The following is a 26,251-nucleotide window of genomic DNA, read 5'->3' on the forward strand; positions in this document are numbered from 1 at the left end:
TAAAATGCTCATTTTCGCCGGAGGTTTTCAAATCTCACTCTGGCCTGGTGACAAGAATAAAGAGACTTTTCAAATTTCAAGTTGTTCATTTTTGGCTTCACAGTGTTGCAGCTGACACTGACTGAGTTGGAAGCATCATGAAGTAGCTCTGGGATTAAGGGGCTTTAACGCACAGCTCAAAACTACCTTTAAATCGTTCAAATTAACCTTGGCCCTATTGAACTGCGCTTCATGTTGAGCGTCTGAGAGTGAATAAAAGGCATCATGTGTCCACTCTCTTGCTCTGAGGGCAAAGCAGCAACGACATAAAGCACTCATTTTACATCAGACAGCTTTGATGCAAAGACTCTGATGAACCTCCTTGTCCCTCGGGCACGCATTGACGTGCATGCATGCATGGACATCAAACATACTTTTGTGGTTAGCTGGACAAAAAAAAAAAAGGCCTTGTCGCCCTTTCATAATTTCATACTGGTTTAGGCAGAAGCCAATCTCAGGACAAGAAAGAGACAAATGAATGAAGTGTCTTTTATCTGTTAGTGCGTTCAATTTCCTGTCTGCAGTTTATTACAGATAGAAGTTATTTTGGGATATCTAACGTGGTGCATCACTGGGAGCTTTTGGATAACAGTTTTCAGGAGTCAATCCTGATCCCGGCTCTGAAATGATGTGACTTTTTGCAGTGAATAAATCAAATATTTGTCTCCTCAGAGTGTGATCTCCAAAAGGGATGTTCTTAGATTAATGGACATCTATAAGTCAGGGCGACAGCAAAAAGACAGAACGGCTTAATGTAATGTATCATCTGCTGCAGCCAGATTTCAAATGTATTGTTCCCCCGTCGGTATATTTGACATGGCACTCTGACAGAGCAGGAAACAACAACAAACATGGATGGGAGCCCACAAAAATAATAGGACCGCCTGGTCTTCACAACAGATACCAGACTGTTGTTGCTATCTTGCGCAATGCATGCATTCTGCAACATAACGATAAGGTAGTCTGACAACTTCTGTGGTACTAGCATCTTTCTTGAACACAAAGTTCTTGTATATACCAAGATCTTTGAATAAGCTGAGGCACTGCTGATGAAAGATGGAGTTTTGAAGTCAGAATGTACAGTGGTGGCTGGGTTTTGGCATCACTTTTAGGAGATGGACGCTGTAAACAACAGTAGGAGCTGATTGGATTAGCGAAGGAACAGTGACTAATAATTGGCTCCTGTGTAGGGATGCAAGAGGAGTGGTACTTTCAGGCTTAAGAGATTGGATAAAGTGATTGAAGAAGGAGTTGCCTAATGTTAAACTGACAGGAAAATAAAGGAGCATTTAAGAGAATGGATATGAGCCAAAGAGAAGGACAGGATGACGAAGAGTACACTGTAGGGTACAGTGAATACACTGTTGCCAAGGCCTGCGAATTTACATTTCATTTTTATGACTTATTTCATAAGGTATGCAGAACAGAACAAAGAAGATGGTGAATACTCATGACATTTTCCACCAACCTCTCTGAACAGAATGCGAGGTGCTTCTTGGCCTCCGCATCATATCTGATAACTTCTGTGAAGGTTTGAGTTCAGACTGCAGGGAAATTCAATATATTTCGAAACCCTTATCTTCTGGAGCAGGAAAAAGTGATTTTGATGTTGTTATGTCATCCCTCTTTTTCAAAAGTTGAAAAAAAGTTCATGAAAATTCACACACCGAAGCAGAAATGCATAATAAATATGCAAAAGAGACCTAAAAGATGGTTTATTAAACAAGTCTGCATTCTTAACTTTTTGAGTGGGGTGTGATAAGGACATGTCAGACCTTGTACTTTAAAGCTCGTAATTTGCTTCCACACTTCACTGATTCTATCTCCTGTGACTGTCCCACCCAACTTTTCCATCTCAGGGGGAGTCTGAGTGCAAACTTTGAGTGCATTATGAAATACAAGTTTTCATACTACAACAACAGATAAACAGAAGAAAAATTTAAGAAGTTTCTGCTTTTATCGTCTATAATCAGCACTTGAAAACTTATACAGTATCGAATGGAGACATTGTCATTGCTGTTTGTTTTCAGTGGAAGAGCCTGCAGTCTCCAAGATTGAAGAAGGCACATTGGATAAGTAGCATGACCAACACCATGCTTATCGTTTCGTTCGACATTTAACACAAACTCGTCTTCAGAGTTTTAAAGCTGAATTCTATTGTAATGTTATGAGATCCAACCAACATAATGAAGAAGACTACTTCAAACACGACAGCAGCTACATTTAAATCATGTACGCGTCTTATAGGTGAAGGCTAAACTTTCTGACAGCACCTCATTAGTTCTTGTCACTTACAAAAAAATAGGTCTCATGCAAGAGCTATTCAAAAGTATAGATGCCGTCTAAAGTGGCACATATTTGTGAATAAAAAAAATGAAAGAAAAATGCAGAAAAAGTAGTTTTCCAAAAGTTTTCTTTGTTTTGTTCAGATTTCATCATTTAAAAGCAAATGAAAAATCTGTCAAACTCAGAGTCACTGTGGAAATTTCCCAAAAGGTGCATTCTCTGTTGTTTAATTTATCCATGACCTCTCATATTAGTCATGGACCTATTTGTTTCAGAAAGATGTTGCTTAGTCTCTAATGTCATCTCATTTCATCGTCATGTCTGATACGAAATTGCAAAATTATTTGTCTTCACCAGTTAACTTCGTAACTTTTTGGAAAATTGCTTTTTGTGAATGTTACCCAATTAATAAAATAAATAATACTATAAGAAATGGCAATTTGGAGACCATGTACAGGTGACATTAAGGAAGTGGGTGAGATTTAGGATACAAATACAGAAAAGATCTTGCAAGAGGCTCATTGACTCTGATATTAAAGACATAAACACGAGATTTTCAGTTCTAATAGTGCCTCTAAAAATTTGCTCTCAAACATCCAAACAGTTATCTGCTGGAATGATTGATGAGTATGAACTGTATGACAAGTCAAAAGACAGTCTTTGGATCTATGTCAAAAGAGTATGTTGGTTAGTGTGGATAAACCCCTTAGCATGATAAATCACCTTATTTGGTCTATGAAAAAAGAAAAGCACCTGATGGACAGGACAGCAGGACCTTTCCTTTTATCTTCCCAGGCTGCTGTCTGATCTGGCCACTCGGCTGATTTAAAACAGCGATGCTTATTACAGTGAAGACAGATAGGAACGCCACTGGCATCCCACTGCTGGTTTGTGTCCTGAAGAGATAAGAGGAGAAAAGGCAGCATGCTCGCCTCTGTCCACTAATGAATAACAATATAGCCCAAGGTCAACACTGTCGTGTGAGCGACCGTATGCGGGTGCGCGGAAACTCCGAAAGACAAAAGCGTGCTTGCCGCATTATTACACACCGCATTGGCATTCAGCGCTCCTTCACTGTGATGGCTGACACACAGGTAGAGTTAATCATTAAGCTGTGTGTGTGTGTGTGTGTGTGTGTGTGTGTGTCTAAAGTATCTGTATTGCTTCCTTTAAAAGTGCAACATATTCAGCAAAATAACCATCCCGTTGTACGAACAACAACAACAACAAAAAAAAAAATCACTTAAAATGTTCTGATTGAAGCTTTTCCATCATACTAGAAAACACCTGGCTGATTAGGTGATGACTGATAATGACATCAAAAGACTATATTTGTTCTACAAGTGGACCTTGATGACTTTGACATGTCTTTAAGCCTCTGAGAGTTGTTGCTCAAACATTAATCACTGTCACTTTTGCAACAGCCGCTTACTGCACATCTCACTCGTCTCTATTCTGATGCTGTTCCTTCCTAGATTACTTACGCTGGCAACGATTTGTGTCAGTTAATGAAGTGTGATGTCTTTTTTACTGTCAGTGGGAGGAGTTGAAGGCTGAAGGCCAACTGCAGAATTCTGAAGGTATAGGTAACTAGAAAACACCTGGTTAAGGCTAAATTCTGGCACCTTGTTAAGAAGAAAAGCACTCAGAGAGTGCAGTACTCCACCAAGGCTGCTCAGTGGTATCATTCCCAACAGTTGAAATCTTGAAAAAAATTATGGCAGAAATCAGTAGAAAGTAACTCATTTACCCAACTACTGCACTGCACTATACAAGTATAAATGTGAGTATCTTGTGCTTGATTTCCACAAATTGTCCAATTTTAGTTGCTAATTTTATTTGTTTATTCAATAAAGTGAAGAGAATACAAGTGTAACAATACAAAACAAAGATTTAGGAGATGGGACACAGGAGTGTAATCAAGACAGAACAAAAGCCGACAGTAGAACAAAGGTCAGAAAGGAAACAACCAGTGAGAAAATGAATAAACAAACAGATAAATAAAGGGAGGAATTAGAACTGAACTGGTGAGGGTTTGGATTCATGATAGAGATAGAGTGTTTAGCAGATTCTTAATACCAAAAATTATAATAATAGACATAACAATAACAACAGCAGCAACAATAGAGGCCATGGTAATCAAGCTAAGTCTAATACTATTTGCCACAGTGAGAAAAGCAGAGGGGTGGACGGAAAATAGGAAGTAATAATCATAAAAATTATAACCATGACATGTTTGCTCTGAGGGCTGCACAGTGGCGTAGTGGTTAGCACTTTCGCCTTGCAGCAAGAAGGTCCCTGGTTCGCGTCCCGGCTTTCCCGGGATCTTTCTGCATGGAGTTTGCATGTTCTCCCTGTGCATGCGTGGGTTCTCTCCGGGTACTCCGGCTTCCTCCCACAGTCCAAAAATATGCTGAGGTTAATTGATCATTCTAAATTGCCCGTAGGTGCGAATGTGAGAGTGATTGTTTGTCTCTGTATGTAGCCCTGTGACAGACTGGTGACCTGTCTAGGGTGTCCCCTGCCTTCGCCCGAGTCAGCTGGGATAGGCTCCAGCCCCCCCGCGACCCTAGTGAGGATTAAGCAGTGTATAGATAATGGATGGATGGGATGTTTGCTCTGTATTTGAATGGAATATAAAAGCATATATGCATAAGAGGTCAAGCAGTAAGTACACACAGCAATGTAAATGGTTGTTTGAATGAGGAATTCAGAGGAGGGAGGGACAGATTACAGACAACTGGTAGTGTTTGGTTGTATTATATATTTTATTATTGAAAATAGAGTGTTTTTAATTACTTTTTCCATTGATATGTGTTCGATTAGTCATGTGATATTGTGTTTTTTGATTTCTGGCTCAGGAGGATGGCTTCCCTGGTGATAAAGAATATTTTATCAGGGCAGAGGTGGGATGTGGCAGCTGAAAACACGAGAGAGGTTGGCCGTGATATGGCACCAGAATTGTTTGATTGGTGTGCCGTCACGTGTGACATGCAAATAGGTCTCGGTGGTGTTTTGTGTGAACAATTTTCAGAGTCAATAAAACCCATTTCAAACATCCGCTCTCCTGTGTAGTGCACTCTATGAATTATCTGATATGAGTTTGTGTTGGTGGACAAAGAGAATATGTTTTTGTAGATTTCACTTCACAAGACGATGATCTTTCAGGTTTTGCTTTCATTTTTTTTAAAGGTTATGGACATTGTGAGGTCAGATATTGAGTTTATGTGGCATTTCTTTTCATTACAATACTGCATACGTGTGAATGCACCATTAACATTTCTTTGTTTGCACATTTTTAAGTATTTAATTTGAAAAAGTTATTGGAAAATGGCTGTCGGAAGAACTTGTTATGATTTTGGTTTATACTACCATCTTCTGATCACACTTTACATTTAACATTTTAAAAGTTTGCTTCAGATTGACACTGACAGGAGGCATCTTGAAGTACATTTTATTGCAAATTATTGTTTTATATTGCTACTTTTACTTAATTGAATGACTTAAATATATTTCCCAGAACCCGTACAAAACAAAACTACAATTGCATAACGTGTGCTAATTAAGCTAGCTTTAGCGGCAAAGTTTGTTTTAAATCGTATAAAACCCATACAAAACCTAACGTTTTACATGATCCACAAGCACAGGGATGTGTAATATGTATCATAAAGGCACTGCAATAACAACAGCCATGTAAAAATGCAGGATTTTAAAAGGTGTTAATCGTAACGGATGCACACAGTGGATTAGGGTGTGAAATACTGAACTGCTTGTTTCCCTTGCTTTTGGGCGCATCACATTCTTTCAAATATATCGTCGCGTCACTCCCTGCTTTACTAGGTCACGGCACCGCATGAGGTACTCAATCTCAATATTACCTGAACAGAATGTAAACCTGAATGCGCTGCAGCGTTGACTTTCTGTAACCAAACCCACAAGCACAAAGTAATTTAATACGCTGTCAAAAGTCACGATGATAAATGAAAAGCAATAAAATCGTATCAGTCAAATCATCACTCTACAAACTCCACGCTAAAGACACATGCATTGCTTTCCCAGCATGCAGCGCTTTGCAGAGGCCAGGGCGTTCCTGGCCGGGTCCCTGTCATTACAGCGGATAAAGCCGACGCCACGCTTCACATGCACACACACACACACACACACACACACACACACAACTTTATGTGACTCGTCTAAACAATGAGATCATAGAATTTCATTCCAGCACCCCCTTTAATCCAACTGGCAATCTCCCTGTTTCAGTCTTTTCCTTATGACACATGCCTAATCTGGTAGGGCAGACAACCCTAAAGCGAGGGATGGGACGGGAAGGGAGGGGAGAAACAGACTAGATTGATAAAAATAAAAGGGGGGAGGAGGGGATGTATATATAGGGAGAGAGAAAAAGGTCAGGGAGGATAAATGGATAGGTACTCGAAACAGAAGGGCTGGAAGGTGTGATGGATTGAAGGTGATGAATGAAAAAGATGGGAAAGGGGCAAGTGGAGGCTCAGAGGGGGAGGGATTATATAACAAGAGGTGAGGGAGAAGGAAAGAGGAGGAGAGGGAGAAGTGAGGAATGCTGATATACTTTATAAATGCACGGCTAGTCGAGATCAAGTGTTTCTTCAGAGATTTGGGAGGGTCACAGCTGGTGTTTTATGGAAAGCGCATGAAAAAGGAGAGCTGCTTCAGTGACATGACCTTCAATCAACTGTAAATATATGGGCCATTTCAGTGGCCTCTAGATAAAAAAGTCAGTATTGGCTGTCACCAGGTCTACAAATGCAGGTGGAGTCATTTAAATAAATGCTTTTAATATGCTCTATTGAAAAAACTCCACACATTTCATGTTTTTGGTATATATCCACATTAAATTTGCACTAATCTTGACTAAAACTGCCTTTCGTACAATTCAGTTTTTGTGGATACAAGAAACTGACTGGCTGAAGTTGACCAGTTTTGGGTAACTGAGAATAAAATATTGCAAAACTGCCTCACGTTTCAGTATTTTTCTTCTATATTCTGCTGTGAGCTGACTCGCATTTCATTGATTCATCATTCAATTGTTTGTTTATAAAGCATCATAACAAAGGGGAGATTTTAAATGAACATAAATATCTATTTTTGTACAATCAACAGTCCAAAATGCACAAAAATTAAATCTAACATCATGAAAACTGAAGAAAAGCAACATATTGTTTGATTTAAAAGTCAAGAATCATCATGCTTTTTTTTGCATGTTTGCTTGAAAAAGAAGTAAAAGATAATTAATCAATTACCTAAATTAGATGCAAAGTTTTTTTCAAGTAATATAATAATAGAATAATTGTCGCAGCTCTCTCCTAAAGCGAAACAGAATGTTGTCAGCTATAAATAGAAGACATGGCTAACAATATGAGATGCTGAGCATAAACATTATTTTTTGGTCCAGACAGGAGCAGCGATTATTCATAGATTAATCGATTAGTCAAATTAATAGTTAAAAAAGTCAAAATTCTCAGATTATATCTTCTTATTTTTACTCCTCTATGACAGTAAAATTAATATCTTTAGGTTGTGGGAAAAAACACGTTTAAGGACTCCTTCAAACACTGACTGAGACTTTTCACATTTATCTGACGTTTTGTTGACCAAACAAACATTGTCGATTAATCAACAATGAAAATAAATCTTATTCTCCTTATTGTGTGACATATATACCTTTCCTACAATAAGCTGTTTTAGCAACACAGTTTGTTCAACCACAAGTGAACGTGTATAATTAAGGGACCTTAGAATCAACAATAATCAGCTTCCTCACTGTTTATCTTGATGTCATTTCTGTGGTTGCCATGGCGAACCAGAGTAAAAGTAAACAACAACAGTAGTAAATAGCTGTGCACATTCCCAGGAGCTGCTAACACTCTCTCTCACCTTGCCAGCGCTAACATTTTTATACACTGAAAACAACAGCTGACTGTCTGAAAGTACTCTGCTGTTTGTGCTACATAAGCCTTTTCAAAATAAAAGCACAGCTGAGTGCCCTGGTGGCCTAGTTACAGGCAAGTACTGTGATTGCAAACTCCCAAGTCGAGCATCTCCTTCCCTCTCTCCACTCGTTTCCCATCACATGTCAAGTGTTCACTACAAAACAAAGGCAGCAACATCACAGTTGATCATATTTGATCCAAAAGGACTTTGGAAATTGGTTTGTTTTGCCCCAGTGGATGCCAAAATTACATGAAATGATGCTTTTTAACTTACAGTAAGTTTAACTCATATGTATGTCACACAAAGACCCTCTGAAACATTATTATTATGAAATACTTGGTGCTACAGTGTGATTAAAATATTCCCCACTGTCTTTTCTTGTTGCAAAAATTTGCAAAACAACTTTTAAACCTTTCATGATGTTAAACTTTTTCCACAGGCCCTTGAGAACTCCTGCTTGTATATTAAACTTTGTCTCATGTTCTCCCAGAGCAGCAGAGTTTTTTAATCTATCTGGCACACTTTTATCTACCTGGAAGCGCCGCAGACTGTTCCTGAGGCATTAAAACACGCCGACTGCTCCACGCGGGCTTAAACAAATAAAACATTTGGCTCAGGTCTTGCTTTCCCTTCCTACCACGTTGCCTCACGCTGTCAGCTTCCTAAGCATCCCTCTTCAATAACGGAGCTTGTCGCAGACTCTTAACAGATAAGGAGAACTGGGGGGAATGGCAGGAGCTATTTGTCACCTTGCAGCGTATTAGCAAGCTGTAGCCGGACGCCTTTGAGCTTCTATGCATCGGCTGCAAAAACACGCAAATCTTCCACGCAACTAAATAAATAAACAAATCACATCTTCCCTCTGGAGCACATATTTGATGGGAGGGCACATGTTTCCATCATGCACGCAGCATCGAAATGCAGCGACGGGCGCCCACACATAGTCTGAACAAATTGATTAAAGGCTATTAGCTATTCTTCAAGCCCAGTGTGACATTTAATTACGCACACACTCACTAAGCTTGAATGCTGACGAGAGATGTGCTTCTTTTTTTTTTTTTTTTTTTGAGCCACATTTCTCGAGGCGACCGGCAAAAGCTAACAGTCCGGCTGCCAAACACACTCAAACACACAAACAAGCATGCTTATATACAAAGTCTCAGAGGAGAAGCAGCTTTTTGTTGATTCCTTTACATGATATAAGAGACATTTCTGGTGGAAAATAACCCCAGTCAACCAGCTTGATCAAATGGAAATACTGATTTTAGGTATTTCCAGCAGAGCAGCAATAGTTTATGTGTCAGAAACTAAAGCATACTGAATGTTGGGACTAACAGTGTGTTCACCGGGCGAATGACCAATAATGTATGACAACAAAAGAGTTTTTTTTTTGTTTTGTTTTTGCTCGGGCACAGTCCCAGTTTTGTTGAACATAACTGGGCAGTGCTCCCAGTGATGCGAGAGAAAAAGTGGGAGTAATGGTGGAAGTGTTCTGGGCAGGAGTGGATGCAATAAATAACAGATTTTTCTGGAACAGAAGCTGAGAGGCTGCATTGTGGTGGGGTTTTTTTGTTTGTGTGTTGCGATTTTAAAGCAATTTTTACTTGTTCAGCTGTGTTTGGGTTGGGGTGGTACATTCCAACAGTACAAAAGATGGAAACGCTGCAAGACTGCAACAATAACTGCAATGCAGTAGCAGGTAAACCAAAACAAACTGCAGATTTTTTGTAACTGATACATGGGCATGAGCACTGACTGGCTTAATCAATAACTAGAAAGGGACTTAAAGTAAAATTGAATCCAAATAATTGTATTTCATTCGTTAATTGTCAATTCCAAACAGTCCAGGACATAGACAACTAGACCCGATGTTCAAATATGAAGACAGCTTCATCGGGATAACCAAGATTAAGATATAGACTCTGAGAGGCTTTTTTTTTTTTTAAAGTGAGTCCATTAATGCAGTGATACACTGCTCAGAGAAATCTAATGCAATCCAATACAACAGCTCTCCCATAAAGTCTACTTTTACTACTTTTTTTTGGCATTTTCTGTTATGATAAAGGAGACCACATATGCTTTAAGAATATAGAGGTATTGAGTATATAAAAAATTGAAAGATCTTATGAGATATTACTCTGTTGTTTATGAACTTTCTGTAATAAATGAGCATTTTTTCACTTGCAACTTAAAAATGTGCACATAAAACTGAAAAAATAGAAGCTGTTGCATTGGCTTGCATTAGATTTCATGTGACTGGTGAGTGCCTATTTCTCGAGCAAAACTTTTTTTTTTACCCGACTTTTTACCAAGAAATTTAAAGTTCAAAACAAATGAACACGTCAACCTCAATTTCTGGTATATTTCACCAAAAGCACGAGTGTAATGCAGAGAGAAAGTAGAGCAGCATTATCCTTCTAGCTTGCTTTAGAGGTCATTTTTTTTGTCAATTATACGGCCTGTTCACAAATACTGAGTTTGAAAACTGGGTATAAAACACCTTAAACACTGTCAGCTATTGCTGCTGGCTCACTGATGCGGAATTTTATGTCAAGTCTACGAGAAAATTGAAAAGAAGTGCAGTTCTTCAGCGTTACACCTCAACTGCGACTCTACAACAAAATATTTGTCATGAAAATTGCATCTGACAATGAAATGCAGCAAAACAAGCGCTAAGGGTGAAGGGGAACTTGTTGTTTCAAATCTCATCCATCTGTTTTGGTCATTTAACATGCAAGGGAACACAGCCCATATGCAACTGAGTGGCATATGGCTTTTAAATGTCACAGTACGCCACAGTGGAGTGCGGAAATAAACATCATGTGATAACCCTGTTGAATGTACATGTTTCTTCGCTGGCCGGGTCGCTGCCACATCTGCATTTAGTCATTAAAGGATTTACACATTAGCTCATCTGACATTTATGAAAAGATCTCGGACTGTTTGGAAACAGATGACGGATTTGCACCCATAAATCCCCCACTTAGTGCGACACGTCTGGTGAACATGTCCAGACTATGGATGTCGTGTTTGTGCGATAAGTGGTGTTCCCAGTGAGATTATCATCATCTGCTTCCTATTAGCCACCGCGTGAATCACAAAGAGACGGAGGAAATACACAACAACAAGCGGCAACTGAGAATAACAAGCAAACAGGCCGCTGAAGCTTGGTCAATACCTGCCAACATGCGGCACACACGCACACTGAGTTTTTGGTAATGTGGTATTGATGGTTTGGCCTTTGTTGGTCAATGTTGTGATCTGCTTTTTAAGCAGCATGTCAGCACAACATGCATTACTACATTTGTGTCAGGGAAGGAAAGGACAAGAGGTTGCTTTTCTTCTTAATTAAGGTTAAATTTAGGCATTTATTGTAATATATTGCTGTATGATATTGTAATATAAGGAAGATTGGCACCGCTCTGACAGCCTGAAACCTTAAAAGTCCCAAAGTCTGCCACATATGGATGCAAACAGCAGCAGGTAGTTGACATTTGCTAGCAGATCAAATCCACCAACTGACACCCCATTTCTGTTTGTAACCTGCTTTGCAACCCCGCTGTGTACTTTTTGGGAAACCGCAACAAATAAAACTCTTGCATTTGGAATATTTATATGTTATTGTGCGTGTTTTGTACATTTCATTCCAAAGAGGAATCAGAATCGGTGGAGCCAAGTAGGTGATTGTGTGCCTCCCAAATCATTTATGTTGGCTTTCTCTGGCCAGCAGCGGGAATTTACATAAATTTCCATCTGACAGGACAGAAAAGGAAGAAAAGGAGGGCTAGACGTTGAGCACCTGCCAGCAAACTAATCGGCCTATGACCGATTTGGCCTGGAGGCCCCGTCCAGCTTGACCCAACCAATCCGGGCACAAACATCCTGCAGTGCAGCAGGGAAACAAGGTGGAGCAGCTAAATTTTAGAACCAAAGAAGGAGCACGCGGCGTCTTTGGCCTTGTTTGAGAATGTAAGAATTGGATTCGGCTTTTAACAAAGCAGCAAAGATGTCTTGTTTCATTCATGTACAAAAACATAATATCCGTGTCTACATGCAACCATTAAATTTCATCACATTCAAATTTTATGATAGAAAGTTTGTAATACCTCAGAATCTAATTTCCTTGTTATGTATGAGTCCGATGAGATTAGAAATGTGGGGAAAATGTTTGAAAAAAGATAACACCCAGGGGATTTTTTGGGGAGATAAAAATGCACTGTTAACCCCAGAAGAGTAATCACAGAGAAGAAATGAAAAAATGCCTCCATTCCTTATATCTCGGTTATACATCTTGACAGAATCACAGGTGAGAGCTGCAGCCTTGAATGCATTTATTTTTGGGTCTGCATCACTAAATAAGCACTCTCTTGCTTATGCATATGCATTAACAATAACAACTAAAGGTAAAGCTGTCATCTTATTTCTTCTACTTACATTTGAGAGTGGCTACAAATTTGGTCCAAGCCCTCAGCAACACAACAGTAATGAAAAAAAAGCACAGCAGATCCACTTGACTTTACTTGTCTCACTCTTTCTGCAGCTGCTGAGTCAACATTCAAATATTTGCAATATCTTTGGTTTGGAAAACCAGGAACAGCAGGTGGAGAGATTGAGAGAAATCAGTCCATGCCTGCCAGCCTGCCAGCCTGTCTGTCTGTCTGTCTGTCTGTCTGACACAGCAGAGCGAAGTCTGAATCAAATTTCATTTGTCTGCTTTCTGGGCCACATGTTTCCTGGCCAATGACCTATCACCTCATTGCTGTAATCCTTCAACAATGATGCTGCGATCTGGCGCTTCCTCAATCCCACAACCTACTGCTGACCAGCAGCTGCACAGCTTTATGCTTAGGGAGAAAGAAAAAGGGAGACAGAGAGGCGTCTCATGCCTACTTTTTTTTGTTTTTCTCTCACGGTCACTGCACAAGTTTTAAATTTTAGATTTTTGATTTAAAGTATTTTACATTGGAAACACGAAGAAAATCTTTTCAGCTAACTATGAGATTTAAGAGAAGTCTAAATGTTAACAGTGTGTCCAAAAGTAGATCCATTCACACATTACTTTCTTTTATTTGAACCATTTATCCAGCACTCTTATCTGAATAGTTTAACATCTTGCCATTTCTTTTAGCATTTTCAACCATTTATCCATTTCGTTTTGTTTGATTTTTGCTATTTCAACAAGTTAGACATCACTTTTAGCTGTTTCAGCCAATAAACTACCCAGAGTCTGAGCAATTTAACAATTAAGTTTGTTTCACACTAAGCAATTGCAACCATTCAGCCATGCCTTTTGCTAATCATTTCAATTCTTTATCTATTATTTTTAACAATTTAAACTTTGTGTTTGTGTTATCAGCTATTTCAGCCAATTAGTTGTTGCACAGCTAACTATTAAAACTGTTAATCCATATCTGTCCGGTTGACTTAATATTTAAATGGGTTATTTATAGTATTTTATAGCTATTTATCCCATTTTTTTACCAAGTAAATTGAAAAACCCTGTAAACTCTGCTCACTTGCCAATAATTTTTCAGAAACATTCTATTAGCTGAGCTTCTCTACAGTCTTTTTCCCCCCGTAGCAACAAATGACGCTTGACGTACAACCTTCGTAGGTAATCACTGCTAAATGTTTACTACAAATCAACAGAAGGCTCAAAAATAAAAGTGTTTAACTGAGAAGACCATAAGTCACGTGTTTGTATGTATGTGGGGGTTATATGTGGATTATCACGACAAACAACAATCATTCAGCACAAGCACGCTATCCGGCTGCTGAAGGGACAATATTAAAACAATTAAATCCCCTCCTGAGCCTCAGTTACTCACAAGCGAGGCAAAACTCACAAACCCAACAGTCTACAACACACACGCAGCCTCTGTTTACACACTCTATGTGCACAGTCAGGGGAGCAATGTGCATTCAAATTATTGTGCAAAATCATATTTTATGAGACCACCCACCCACAAACACACACACATGGCCACACTTCTCAGCAGCCAGCGAGCTAAACCTTGTCAATCCATGCTGTAATCTCTAAGTGTGTTCAGTAATTACAAGGCCCCGGGTTCCTCCGCTGCTTGGACCCACCTCAGCCTTATGTAACGTGCGACTCACGTGCCGTCAATTCGGCGAGGAAGATTACAATATGGCTGCTCTAAAGCCTATTGTGGACAGCCCCGTGTTGCATCCATCAGTCTGCTTAGATCGGCAATGATGATGGCAAAGAGATGATGAAGAAAAACATTATTGGGGTCAATATATTATTGTGGGACTTTTTGTATCATAGTTGACATTTTTGCTGTTTTCAGGCCTTAAATCAACATAACCGCCTATAACCAAACACCACATGGCATTTTTACAGAAAGATTCTTCTACAATATTTTATATACAATTGAGGAAAATTGAAATTGAAAGTTATTTATAAAGATATTATAGTAAACCTGTTGACATGCCATAAATCCACACTTGACTCACACACTACTTTATATTAAATAACTCAGAAAGCCTTGGAGTCTGGCCAGTCTTTTCTTCAGGAGGAAATGACATCATGTGGAGCAGGTCATGTGATTTCCTTGAGAGGTGTTTTTGTAATGCTAACTTAGTTGACAGTGATTTCTTAGACACAGACACAATTGTTATTTTCCATATAAAATCTGATATATTGCCAAAAAAGAAACATCCGTCATGATTATCTCAACTTAATAAAAAGAACACAATCAAAACAATTTTTGAATAAGCTCATTTTATTATTGTTCAGCCAATTAGAAGGTGGTTGCTATTAATTTGGACGGTTATTTAGTTGACATTTTAGTGATATCCAATCATTTTTTATTCATAAGTGATTGTTTCCATAATAAATAATTATGGAATTTGTAAAGACATGATCATATTTTTCTTTACTTTTAAAAGAAATGTTTGCAAGATGTATCTCACGGACTTCAAAAGTCCATCAATTATATATTGACCCACTGTCCTACTGATTGACTATAAGACTGCTATCAATAATGTTAGCTGAGTCAGTCAGATACAACTTAACACATGCAGACACAGTATCTCATTAAGGTAAAAGATGCCATTTTGCATTCTTTTCAGTTCAGTTTGACTGGGGATGTAAAACAGCACAGTTGGGCATCCTCTATTACAATATGCATCCACAAAACACATGTATTCTACCTGCTCTATTAGCATCTCTAAAACATTTCAGTGGTTTAGGTTCACATTCCAATATTCAGCCACAGCTCAATATTAGACACAATGCTGAGCTGACCTTTGCAAGCAAAAACACACATACTTTCAATTCATCATGTGTTCAGGAAAAAACAAAAATATCAATAAGAGAAGCTATGAAAAGCTCAGTTACAGAAAAACAGGCCTGGAACATAACATACCAGAATAATAAAGATTCTTTGACCCCAAACCAGAGGCCCATAAAAGGCTCCTACAATCAGCCACTATGGAGGTTCATCAACAAACTCCTCACTGAGGAGAGTTTACGGTCTGTCCAGGGAGTGAAACACCAAAGCAAGTCAACAACAAGGACCACTAGAACTTACTGGAAAGCTGTTAACATCCCCAGTTCGTCATCGTCATCACACGGCTCCATCCTGTCAGCTGGACAGGTGAAGGAATGATCGGGTGGAGTGAGTGGGATGGACGCCCCAGCTCCACCGCCACCGAAAGGCTCAGAACGTCGGAGAAAGAACTCCTGTCCCGCTCTGAGTCCAACTCCTCTGTTAAAAAAAAATCCACTTCCTCTGAATCTCTTTTAAAAAAAAAAAAATCCCCAAACTCAATTTTCTGTGTGTGTGTGTTGTGTGTGTGCATATGTGTATGTCTGAGTGTGTCCCTGTTTTTTTTTTTTTTTCATTCCTAGCTTGGTGCCAAATGTTCCAGCTTAGCACTGCTGTGCAGCACCGCTGGTGATGGATTTAGCCGGGGCATCTGGGCCAGCAGGGATAAAGTCCATTCACACACACATGCATGGACACCAGCACACACTCACACACACGCACGCACGCACGCACGCGCGCGCACACACACACACACACACACACACACACACACACACACACACACACACACACACACACACACACACACACACACACACACACACACACACACACACACACGCACACACGCACAAAGTGTCATGCAGCATGAGATCGCAAGGGACAATGTTGGGAAAACCTCCCCCACACGGCTTCATCAGCAAGATGACAAGATGTGTGCTATACAGTATGTTCAGCGCACACATTTCCTCCTCTGACTCTTCCACACAGAGCGGCTGGATCAATGCATGAACAGATGTGTGCCAACTTCAGAGCTGCCACTAAGCACAGCCTTCAGCAGCTGGACCTACACTGCACGTGTGTGTGTGTGTGTGTGTGTGTGTGTGTGTGTGTGTGTGTGTGTGTGTGTATATATATATATATATATATATTTGTCTGTGTGTGTAGATCTCAGACACCAAGATGCCTGATGCTACTCTTAAACCCTGGATATGTGTGACATACAGCAGGATGTATATATGTGTGCACGTGTGTGAAAATCAATGGTTATGATGTATTTCTCTCTAGTCAGAGTAGACAGAGGTCGGCCGTGCCTGTGGGTCCACGGCAGCCATCATGAGATTAACTCAACAATGATGTATACAATAACAGAAGGACACAACATAATAGCGCGCTCGTCCTTGCTGACTCACTGGAGGAGAAAAACAAGGACCGGTGACAATAAAATCTGATTTTGTAGAGTGAGAGGGAACATTTATTAACACGCCATCACATAAACTACGTTTCCTCTCCCTTTTCTGTCAGAAAATACATGAAATTACCGAAAGACAGCATAAAATCAACTGTGTCTGGTGTGTGTGTGGGTGCAGGCTTTGGTGATATAACACAGGGGAGAGAAGGGAGACTTCTTGCTCTTAATCTTCACTCCCTCTGCATCCATATGTGGACAAATAAGAATTCAAGGGCAAAGCTTGCACAGACTTTAAAACATTCATGAGCTGGAAAGTAATTTTAAAAAGGACCTGAAAAAGGGGGCATGGCCAGGATTTGGTCAGTCAGATTTTTAATATTCTTTAGATAGTGTTGGATACGGTATTTCTTTTTTAAATTAGTTCAATATACTGACTTTTATTCTGAAATTGAGCAGAAAAACACATTAGATAAGCAAAAAAAGGATCAAATCTGAAAACATTGTAAAGGCAACAATATTATATTTAAGCATAGCATGTCTAACTATGTTTTTGTCTGTCATTCAGGCTGCATTTTACATCCATGTCCGTCCAGTCTTAACTGTTGACCTTTTGGCGATAAATGTCATTTTCATCATTTTATCTATTTCGACATTTGTTGGAAATTTTGTCATCAACAGCATATGAATTGGTGAAAAATCTTTGACCACTAAATTACAATCAGATTATCTCAAGTCAAGGTTTGTGCCAGATTTAATGAAATTCCCTGAAGACGCTCCTGATTTATCACATTCACTTAACCTTACAGTGACCTTTGACCACCAAAAACAAATTAAAAAACTTAAAACTTCTGCCAAGTGGCGAGACTTGCTCCTGATGGACTTTGATTATATGCCCTTGCAGACATGCACATGTACAGCTGCAGATATCATGGAGCTGTTGTTATTAGACTACTTTACACTCCACCTGGAGGACTCCATTCCATGCATGTATAATAAACTGGCGTCAAATTCGCATTGGCCATATGGACAGACATTTTTGGATGCATGCGGACTCTTGCGGACTTGGCAGGTGACAAAATTTCATTCACACAGACACATTAAATACAACACTGAGCCTAAAGCAGGACATGGAGCGCAAAAGCAGGAACACCAACTGAAAATTGAGCTGTCACATCGAGTACAAATGCAGAAGGATCACGTTCATAAAGGCGAGGTCTAATTGCAGAAGGCAGAAGGGTTTTCTATAGAGAAAGCAAGTGGAACATACAGGCTTTACAAAAAAGTCTTCAGCTTCTACAAAACATGTTGAGCTAGAGATGAAGTGTGTTTTCTCCATGAAAAACAAGGTTTCAGAAATCAGCCAGTAGAGGTAGAACACAATTTGTCATCAGAAATCTGCAGTGTTCTTCAGGTTTGACTGTTTTTCAGCAACATGGCTGCTTGAAACGCTGTGCTGGCTCGCTCCGAGGCAAGAACTGTTTGCTTTCTACTGTCAGGATCAATTGCGGGTTTCGAAATGTCTGAGTGATGTTAGGGAATAAAAGGAGGGTGGAAAAGACAACTTTTACCGTTCGGGGGGGAGGAACGGATACGGCAGAAATCACTGTTAAGCCAGTTGCAGGGGTTGTTAGCCTAATGCAATAAAACTTCTTTGATAGCCAGAGTGATATATGGCACCCACATTCTCAAACACTCAACTTTATAACAAAGCTGCCTTGCGAGAAGTGCTGCCTGTCTGATTATCCTGCAGATTTACGACTGCACGCTCTGATGTCCTCTACAGTCACCCTTCGCGGGTGAGTACATCACTGTTTTGACAGCTGAATTTGGCTTTTGTACACTGCAGCATCGGTCTCTTTGTATTACAGAATGCAAATGAATGCTCCGCAGTCTCACAATGACATAATTTGTGACTGAAGGAAAATGACAGTGATTTAAGCTTTCTTTTGAAAACATGATACAACGGTTTTGGCAGGTAATGATGAATGATTGGTGTGTATAATATCCCATAACCTAACAAGTCACATTATGATAAGATATGATGCTATCCCTTTACATTCCAGTTCAGTGAACTCCATTTGCTCCCCTTTGGGATGCCACCTGGTACTGACTCTCAGCCAAGGCTATCTATAGCCATGTCTACAGGGACGTGACCACTGATTTGGACACGGTCGTGACCCCTGTGTGTCTAATTTTATATGCAGCATGGTAAAAAATTAAGGTTAGGCTAAAATATCAGCTGACACAGTGGAACATATATTGATATCAGATATCAGCCAGCGAGCATTTTCACTCCAGATATGGACACCAAGCAGCCTGAAAAGCTGCATACAAATTCTAGCAACTTCATATATTTTTTTTTTTTTTTGCACTAATTTAGTCATGTGTCTTTGCAGATTTTCACCCAGCATGCCTCAGAGGTTTAGGATTTCGAATTAAAGTATGGTTAAGGTTACTATGACAGTTAATGTTAGGGAGAAGGGCACGTGAGCATGTAGGGAGCAAACATGGGATTAAGGGATGAGAATAAGCTCCTAAATGCCCTAAAAACAAACACATACAGGTGTGTATGTGTGTGTTTTGTGCGCATGTTATGCTGGGAATAACTCTTGGCCAAATGACTGGACCTCGGTCGTGTCCATCTGGAGGCTTTGTGGACTTTATGTAACCAGGTCTGTTTACCAAGAAAAGCAAGCAAAGAGTCTCCTAAGTAAAGGCAATTTAGTTGTATTTAATCCACTTACTGCCATGAGCTGTGTTTTATGTAATGTTATGTGACTTCATGGGGGGAGAAGATGATGGGGAGAATAAATGGACGCAGGCAAGATGGAGGGATATAAAGAACGTAAGAATATAGGAAGATAAAATTAAGGAACAGAGGGGGGAGGGAGGAGGAAATTGGTAATGACTCACTATGCAAAATCCAAGATGACTGATTTCATTTCAAGGTCAATGGACTAATAACTGGAAAAATACAATATGTCATTTCAATTCAGAACAAAAGCAATAACCTGCCATCAAATCTTATCATCTGCATGATTCACATCTCCTGCAGAGTGTCTCATCTAGTGGATTTGATGCAACACACAGCTCACTCCCAGGTGGCATATGTCCGAACTGTTTCATTTAAAGGTCCCATGTGGTGATAATCAATTTTTATTGTGTTTTTTGTGGCCATTATAAACTTGGAGCAGTAAAGTAAAAGCTGTTCTAAGCTGTCAATCTGGGTGCAAAGAGTTTTCTTCCTGAAACGGGAAGGACAGCAGCAATTTAGCTGCATTTAAAGCTACAGACTAAGAAACAGACAATTTAGAACAAACCGTGAGTTATAGAATCATAATGAAAGTGAAGTATTTTGAGAAAAAAATTGGAAAAACACATTCTGGGTACATGTAAGACTTTCATTAATTTGCCAAAAAAAGGCACAACATGGGACCTTTAATTACAACTTTTCCAATTAGTCACAATGCACTATTAATTAACAGACTGACAGGCTGAAATCAATTTCCCCTATAAATATGTGCTATTTCAGATCCGACACATCTGGTTTAATGAATCTTTCAAGTATTAGTCTACTGTAACTACATATCCAAATGTTTAATCCTGCCAGGCCTCAACTCTCAAGTTTTTAAATTCACTACATATCCAGCTATGCTCACAAATTCAACTGATGGTCCAACACTATACTTTGATCAAAGGTCAAAATTTCAAACTCAAATGCTACATATCAGACACCACTGGAGTGATTGCTAGATCCCAACACTGCGATCAAGGGTTCAGAGAGTACACCTCTGGCCAGATAGCGTCAGGATGCAGTAAAATTTTGACATTAATTTCAAACCATCCCTCTAACCAAATCATAACTGCAGTACATCGACCCAGCCATTATTTGTTTCCTACATGTTTTCTCTGTACTGTGGCTGGACTCATTCAGCCTGACAAGCTCCATATTTGAGCCTCCAATGGAAACAAAATGTGATCTTAATGCATCAATACAAGCCGTGACCTCCTAAAGGCAGGAAATATGTCCACTCAGACCATTTCCACATTGAACCCGCAGCATGAGCCAAATCTGATTTTAAAGCGTCAATACCTGACATATAATATTATCTTGTGTGACTGGATCATAAAAGGCACGCTACTGTTACTAGGTAACCATGTTACTGTGCGATCACAGCAACAGTGTAACCGTAGCTTCATTTAAAATGGAGCCACCTGGCCCAAAGGACTGCCATATAATTCTAATCAGGTAAAAAGACCCTTTAAAAGCTCAGTTTCCATCCCTGTTGACATGTGCTGCCTCTGCAATAATGGCCGTTTTACTGCAGTAAGACATTGGAAATATTATTTCTTTAGAACAATATGTGACACCACTGATGTTAAATTGTGTAAATGGACCCTTCAGCTATCATCACTCATTGACAGGTGAAGTGAAAAGCATTGATCATGACAATGTAAAGCTCTGCTGGGAAACCTTGGCCTCTGGCATTCATGTGGATGCTACTTTGAAACGTGCCACCCACTTAAACATGGTTGCAGACCAAGCACACTACCAGATTACAACAGCGCACACAGCGAAAACTACTCAGGAACCGTTGACCAAGACTCCAAACTCCCAAAATCCCAATCAAATGGAGCACTCGTGGATTTGGTGGCATGTTTGTGTCCACCTTTTGAATGTGATCTGGTAAGTACAAACCCTTGGGGAAAACACATCTCATTTTTAGCCACTTCTTTAGCCAAAGAGTGTGACTAAAAACGATATGGTAACAAAAGCAGCAAGACAGAACCAAAGCAATAAAGGTATGAGCTGTGACACCAAAACAAGGAGCTAAAAGATCAAAAAATATTTATCTTTATATGGGGAACTGCAGGGTTGGATGTACATCTGTCATCAACAAAAGAAAATCTTGGTTGACTGAATTCTATTTCCTCATCAACTAATCAATTGGTCGTGGGGGTAAAAAAAAAATGCTCATGGCATGTCTACATTAACTAAATTGGTCACAGTGCATGAAGTGCACTCTATCTCCTAGCCTTATTAGCCTAAATTAACTCTAAAAAAGATTAAAACTTGCTATCATCAGCATATTGAACCATTTTAACCTACTAATTTAAATGTAATTGGTAAGAAGAGACTAAGAGCTGGCCAGCATGGACCCGCCCATATTCATGATTTCTGAACTATATTAACTGCTGGTACCAGCATAAGAAATATAGAAGTAAACATGTGCTATGCAAAGTGCTTTTGTCAGTTTATATGAAATTTTTTGGCTATCCATTTCAACAAAATGCAGCCACAGCAACAACTTCGACATTGCACCAATTAGTTTGCAGCCAAAATTGACTAAACAGTCAGGAAACATTAAATAAGTTATGCCGAGCATTCCCCGTTGGGTTGGGTGAGTTCAAAGATGTGAAAATGTGGGGGTATTCAACAAATCATATGTTCCTCCTGGCATAAAAAATAATGGATTCATCCCAGAATGCTAATTTGAAGTGCTTTTGTCTTTATGAAAGTAGCACCAGCATTGTCCAACAAATGAGAATTTTGTTAGTGAAGGGCACATCCAACAACCAATCTGCGGGAAACAAGATACTACAGCTCTTGTTGGGTTTGTTACCTTGAGTGACACCTTCCACATAGAACATAATCAACTGATCGACTGTTGATATAAAAACATTGATTAGTGCAGCTTTAAGTTCAGGCGGTGGTTTGTGAGTTTGGTCTCAAGAACACATAATAGTTTAAAACGGACAAACACAATTTAGGATAGACAGCATAACTTTCTCAACCCACTACTAAGAGAGTCTGTTGGCTAAATGGTAAGTTTTTATGCCTCAAATGAAACATCACTGAGAATGTGACAAGGAATATGTGTGTGCATCTGTGAGTTTAGCATCCACCGTCCTACTGTAGGGCACAGTCGCACACTAAATCCTGACTTTAAATCCTCCCAAATTTCCTGTCAAAACCACAGAGCTTGAAAGAAGTCGAAAATGCAGTTAGTACAGTAAGATAAGTGGGTGGGCTCCAATCACAGTGCCTCCACCCAACTGTGAAAATGTCTGTCTGCCACACACTGTGCTTGCCTCAAGAGATAGCGAAAACTTTCTCTGAAATTCGCCAGGAGACTGAACCATTTAAAGCTTCCACTCAGATGAAATGAGGCGCAAAGTGCAGTGGAACATGGAAGCAAACTGATATTTCATTATCTGTGCTGTGCCATAAGTATGTAAAATGGAAGTATTTCAATAAAGAATCTCAAAGGCATGAATGAATCAAATGGCTGAGATACAACACAACAAATGTATTAAATAAAAGAAAATGGAAATACAAGAAAGCTGAACTAACCTGCACCTTCACTCCACTACTCCATAGAAACCCCTCATTATTAATATTACATGGACACGCATGATGAAATGAAAGCAAAAACTGTATCGTATCTTACCTCATGGCTCAGTGTGCCATCCCGTTGTGTCTCTCTGCCCGACTAATCCTCAGGCTGCCACCAGCAAAGTCCAACAACAACAACAACAACAAAAAAAAACAATAATCACAACTGCAGCAAAATCACTTTATGTTTGGGTCATGACAGACAAAAGGAGAGTAAAAAAAATGATGTTAGAAGCTGCAGAGCAGTTGGGATGCAAGGAAGTTGAGCAGAAAAAGCAAGAAAAGAGAAGATCTGATGAGGATTTGGAGAAAGTCACGAATCGGAGGCAGAGGGTCCGAAAGTGCAGAGATGGGTTCAGGTGACTCAACAGCGAGCAGAAAAATTGCTCAATCTCTTTATGTGCGTTTTTTCTTTCTTAACATCTCTGTGGCTCTCTCCCTCTGTGGTGTGATTATCATCAGGCTGCCTCTCCTTTTTCCCCCCTCACCCTCCCTCTCTCTCTCTATCGCAACATCTGGGGATTTTTCTAGCTTGCTTTGTTCAGAGAACTGCTGCACAGTCAGGGCAAAAACATGACAAAAATAGTCATTTATGTTTACATAAGCTAATTATGTTGTTATTTTACATGATTATTCTCATATGAGCGACCCCATCCTCTTTCCAAACGGTACAATCATTGCTAAGCTTCCCCTAAATGCACGAGCCGCTGGGGTTTAAGTGCACTGACCGCTGTGACCCTTTTAGACTTTAAATACAGCACAAGAACATTAACTGTTTCAGTTCACACTGCTGAGAGAAACAGGCAGAGATCAAGAGGAAAGAATAGGGAGTGTTAAAGGCCCCCGAAGGAGGATGATTAGAGAAGGGTCACTGTCAGCTTTTCTGTCCATCTGTGTGGCTGTTTGGCACATTCTAACTTTTAAAATGTCATTATCATCAAAAAAGAAAAAAAAAGAAAAAAAAAAACAGCGGGCTCAGTGCAAATCAAGTGTCTGTTCTACAGGAACTGAAGAAGGAGAGGTGATTTTCTTCTCTAGTGGAGAGCTAGAGAAGAAGATACTCTTATAAGTCTGTCTTTTTGGTAGCCAAGAGGTGATTCATGATACAGTCCATGTTTAGGGCTAGTGGATAAATGCTCCTCCTCCACTGATGTTTTTAAGTAATATCTCAAGATGTACATATTTTCAATGGAATCTGTTTGACCTTAGAGGACTTCATATTTTAGAATTTTATATTTATTGTATAATAGCAGTTGATCTTACAAATTGGTGTCCTGAATGTCTTGTTTTTTAATGGTTTTTATTTATTGGTTTTACAAGTTGTGCCCTGTTTTCTGTCTTGTTTTTGTCAATTTATCTTTGCCTCTCTCATTTATAGATACAGAACTTTGGCCAGCTCAGGTTGTTTTGAAATGTGCTATTTAAATGAACTTGATTTAATAACACGGCTAGAATGCCTCTTTTCAAAGTTAAAACTAGACTAGAGCACATACAGCACCAAGGACAATGTCTTAGATTGGGTTTGTCATTTTGCTGTGTTCCACCTCGTCATCAAATTTCAGGAAATTCAGGAGGAGATATTTTGTTTGATCTTGCTAATAGACAAACGATTGGAACAAAAATACATGAAAAAAAGGTTTGGCCAATAATTCAAAAAAAAAAAAAAATTAATGGCAGTTCTACATTATAAACAGTTTATCTGTTCACCCACTTCAATGACACAACCAAACCTCAAACCAAACCACCATCTCCACAGTGCTGAGTCATCGGAGGAGAATGGTCTGATGGCCAAAGTTCTGTAAAGTTCAAAGGTCTTGCTTTATATTTAGCGGATGACAATAGCGTTGATCCTTTTACTTAACTTTTGTCCATAAAGCAGACGGGTCTACTTTCTGGGAGGCTGAATTTTAGCCCAGACAGATCAACAAAAAACAACAACAACAAAAAATACAAGATAGAGCAAAGAAAATGCACCATATTTTATATATGATGTGCAACACTTACCTATTGTTCTCAACAACCTCAGTGCATTGCAAAATGTTGTCGCTGTCAATACAACATACAGCCCATTCCATGAATTTATTCAGTAACTGTGAAGTTGTTGAAAAATGTGAACAAGTCAGCCTGACATTTTCCCTTCCCTTTCAGCGATACCATTTGAAAAATGCGACTGACAACTGCATAGAAAAAGAGCAAAATGCATTCATATTCCACAGCTGGCTCTGAAATACTCCTCAGCCCAAGTCTAATCAGTCTTCATGTAAAGATACGGAGCGCTCCACAGGGAGGTAAAGGTGATTTAAAGACACAATGAGAGTGTCAGCCAGCAAGTGTGTTCAGACTTTTGTCTGTATGTGGAAGGGTAATTATATATATCAGGGCATGACAGGGAGATGGAGAGTGGGAAGAAAGACAGGGAATAAGAAAAGAAAGACCAAAAAGAAAGGCCTGATGAACAACATTGCGGGTTTTGCCACTTGCTAGTGGCTCTCTGAAGAATTCAAGGAGAAGAGGTGATTTATGGTCTCCATCTAAACTAATGCAAGGCTTGTGTGATCCGCTCTCACAGTACTGCTACTGGGAATCAGACTCCCATTACCGAAGCGCTCATGATTAAAACCAGATGAAACATAATCATCGCCACTGTGGGCTGAAAGGTAAGTCTCAGTGCACTTGTGTGTTACTGGTAGTGATCCTTTAACCTCTTCTCTCCCTGGCATTATTTGAACCTCGGCTTCACAGAAGAAAACAACTTTTTTGTAATCACTCAGCTGATCCGACGGCTCGGACAAAATGTTAATGGAATGTCATCGCAAGTTCAAAATGGAGACACAAACGCATATTGATATT

The 26,251-nt window shown here is 39.5% G+C and overlaps 1 protein-coding gene across 3 annotated transcripts in view; it reads right to left on the reverse strand.

Annotated features, from left to right (window-relative positions):
* The window catches only part of LOC111571714 (FERM and PDZ domain-containing protein 4-like), an 83,549-nt gene that overhangs the window by 55,280 nt on the left and 2,018 nt on the right, over window positions 1-26,251 (reverse strand). Inside the window, exon 1 of one of the 3 annotated variants that reach the window (XM_035950370.2) lies at window positions 23,457-23,834. The exons of 1 other annotated variant lie outside the window; for it this stretch is intronic. In XM_035950370.2, the coding sequence (XP_035806263.2) occupies window positions 23,457-23,461 (5 nt within the window). In that variant the 5' untranslated portion in view covers window positions 23,462-23,834. Of the gene's footprint in view, window positions 1-15,854; window positions 16,007-23,456; window positions 23,835-26,251 lie in introns of those variants that run through there. One more of the 3 variants, XM_055008634.1, reaches the window with a different exon arrangement.

Source organism: Amphiprion ocellaris, chromosome 24, assembly GCF_022539595.1.
Source record: "Amphiprion ocellaris isolate individual 3 ecotype Okinawa chromosome 24, ASM2253959v1, whole genome shotgun sequence".
Classification (NCBI taxonomy): Eukaryota; Metazoa; Chordata; class Actinopteri; family Pomacentridae; genus Amphiprion; species Amphiprion ocellaris.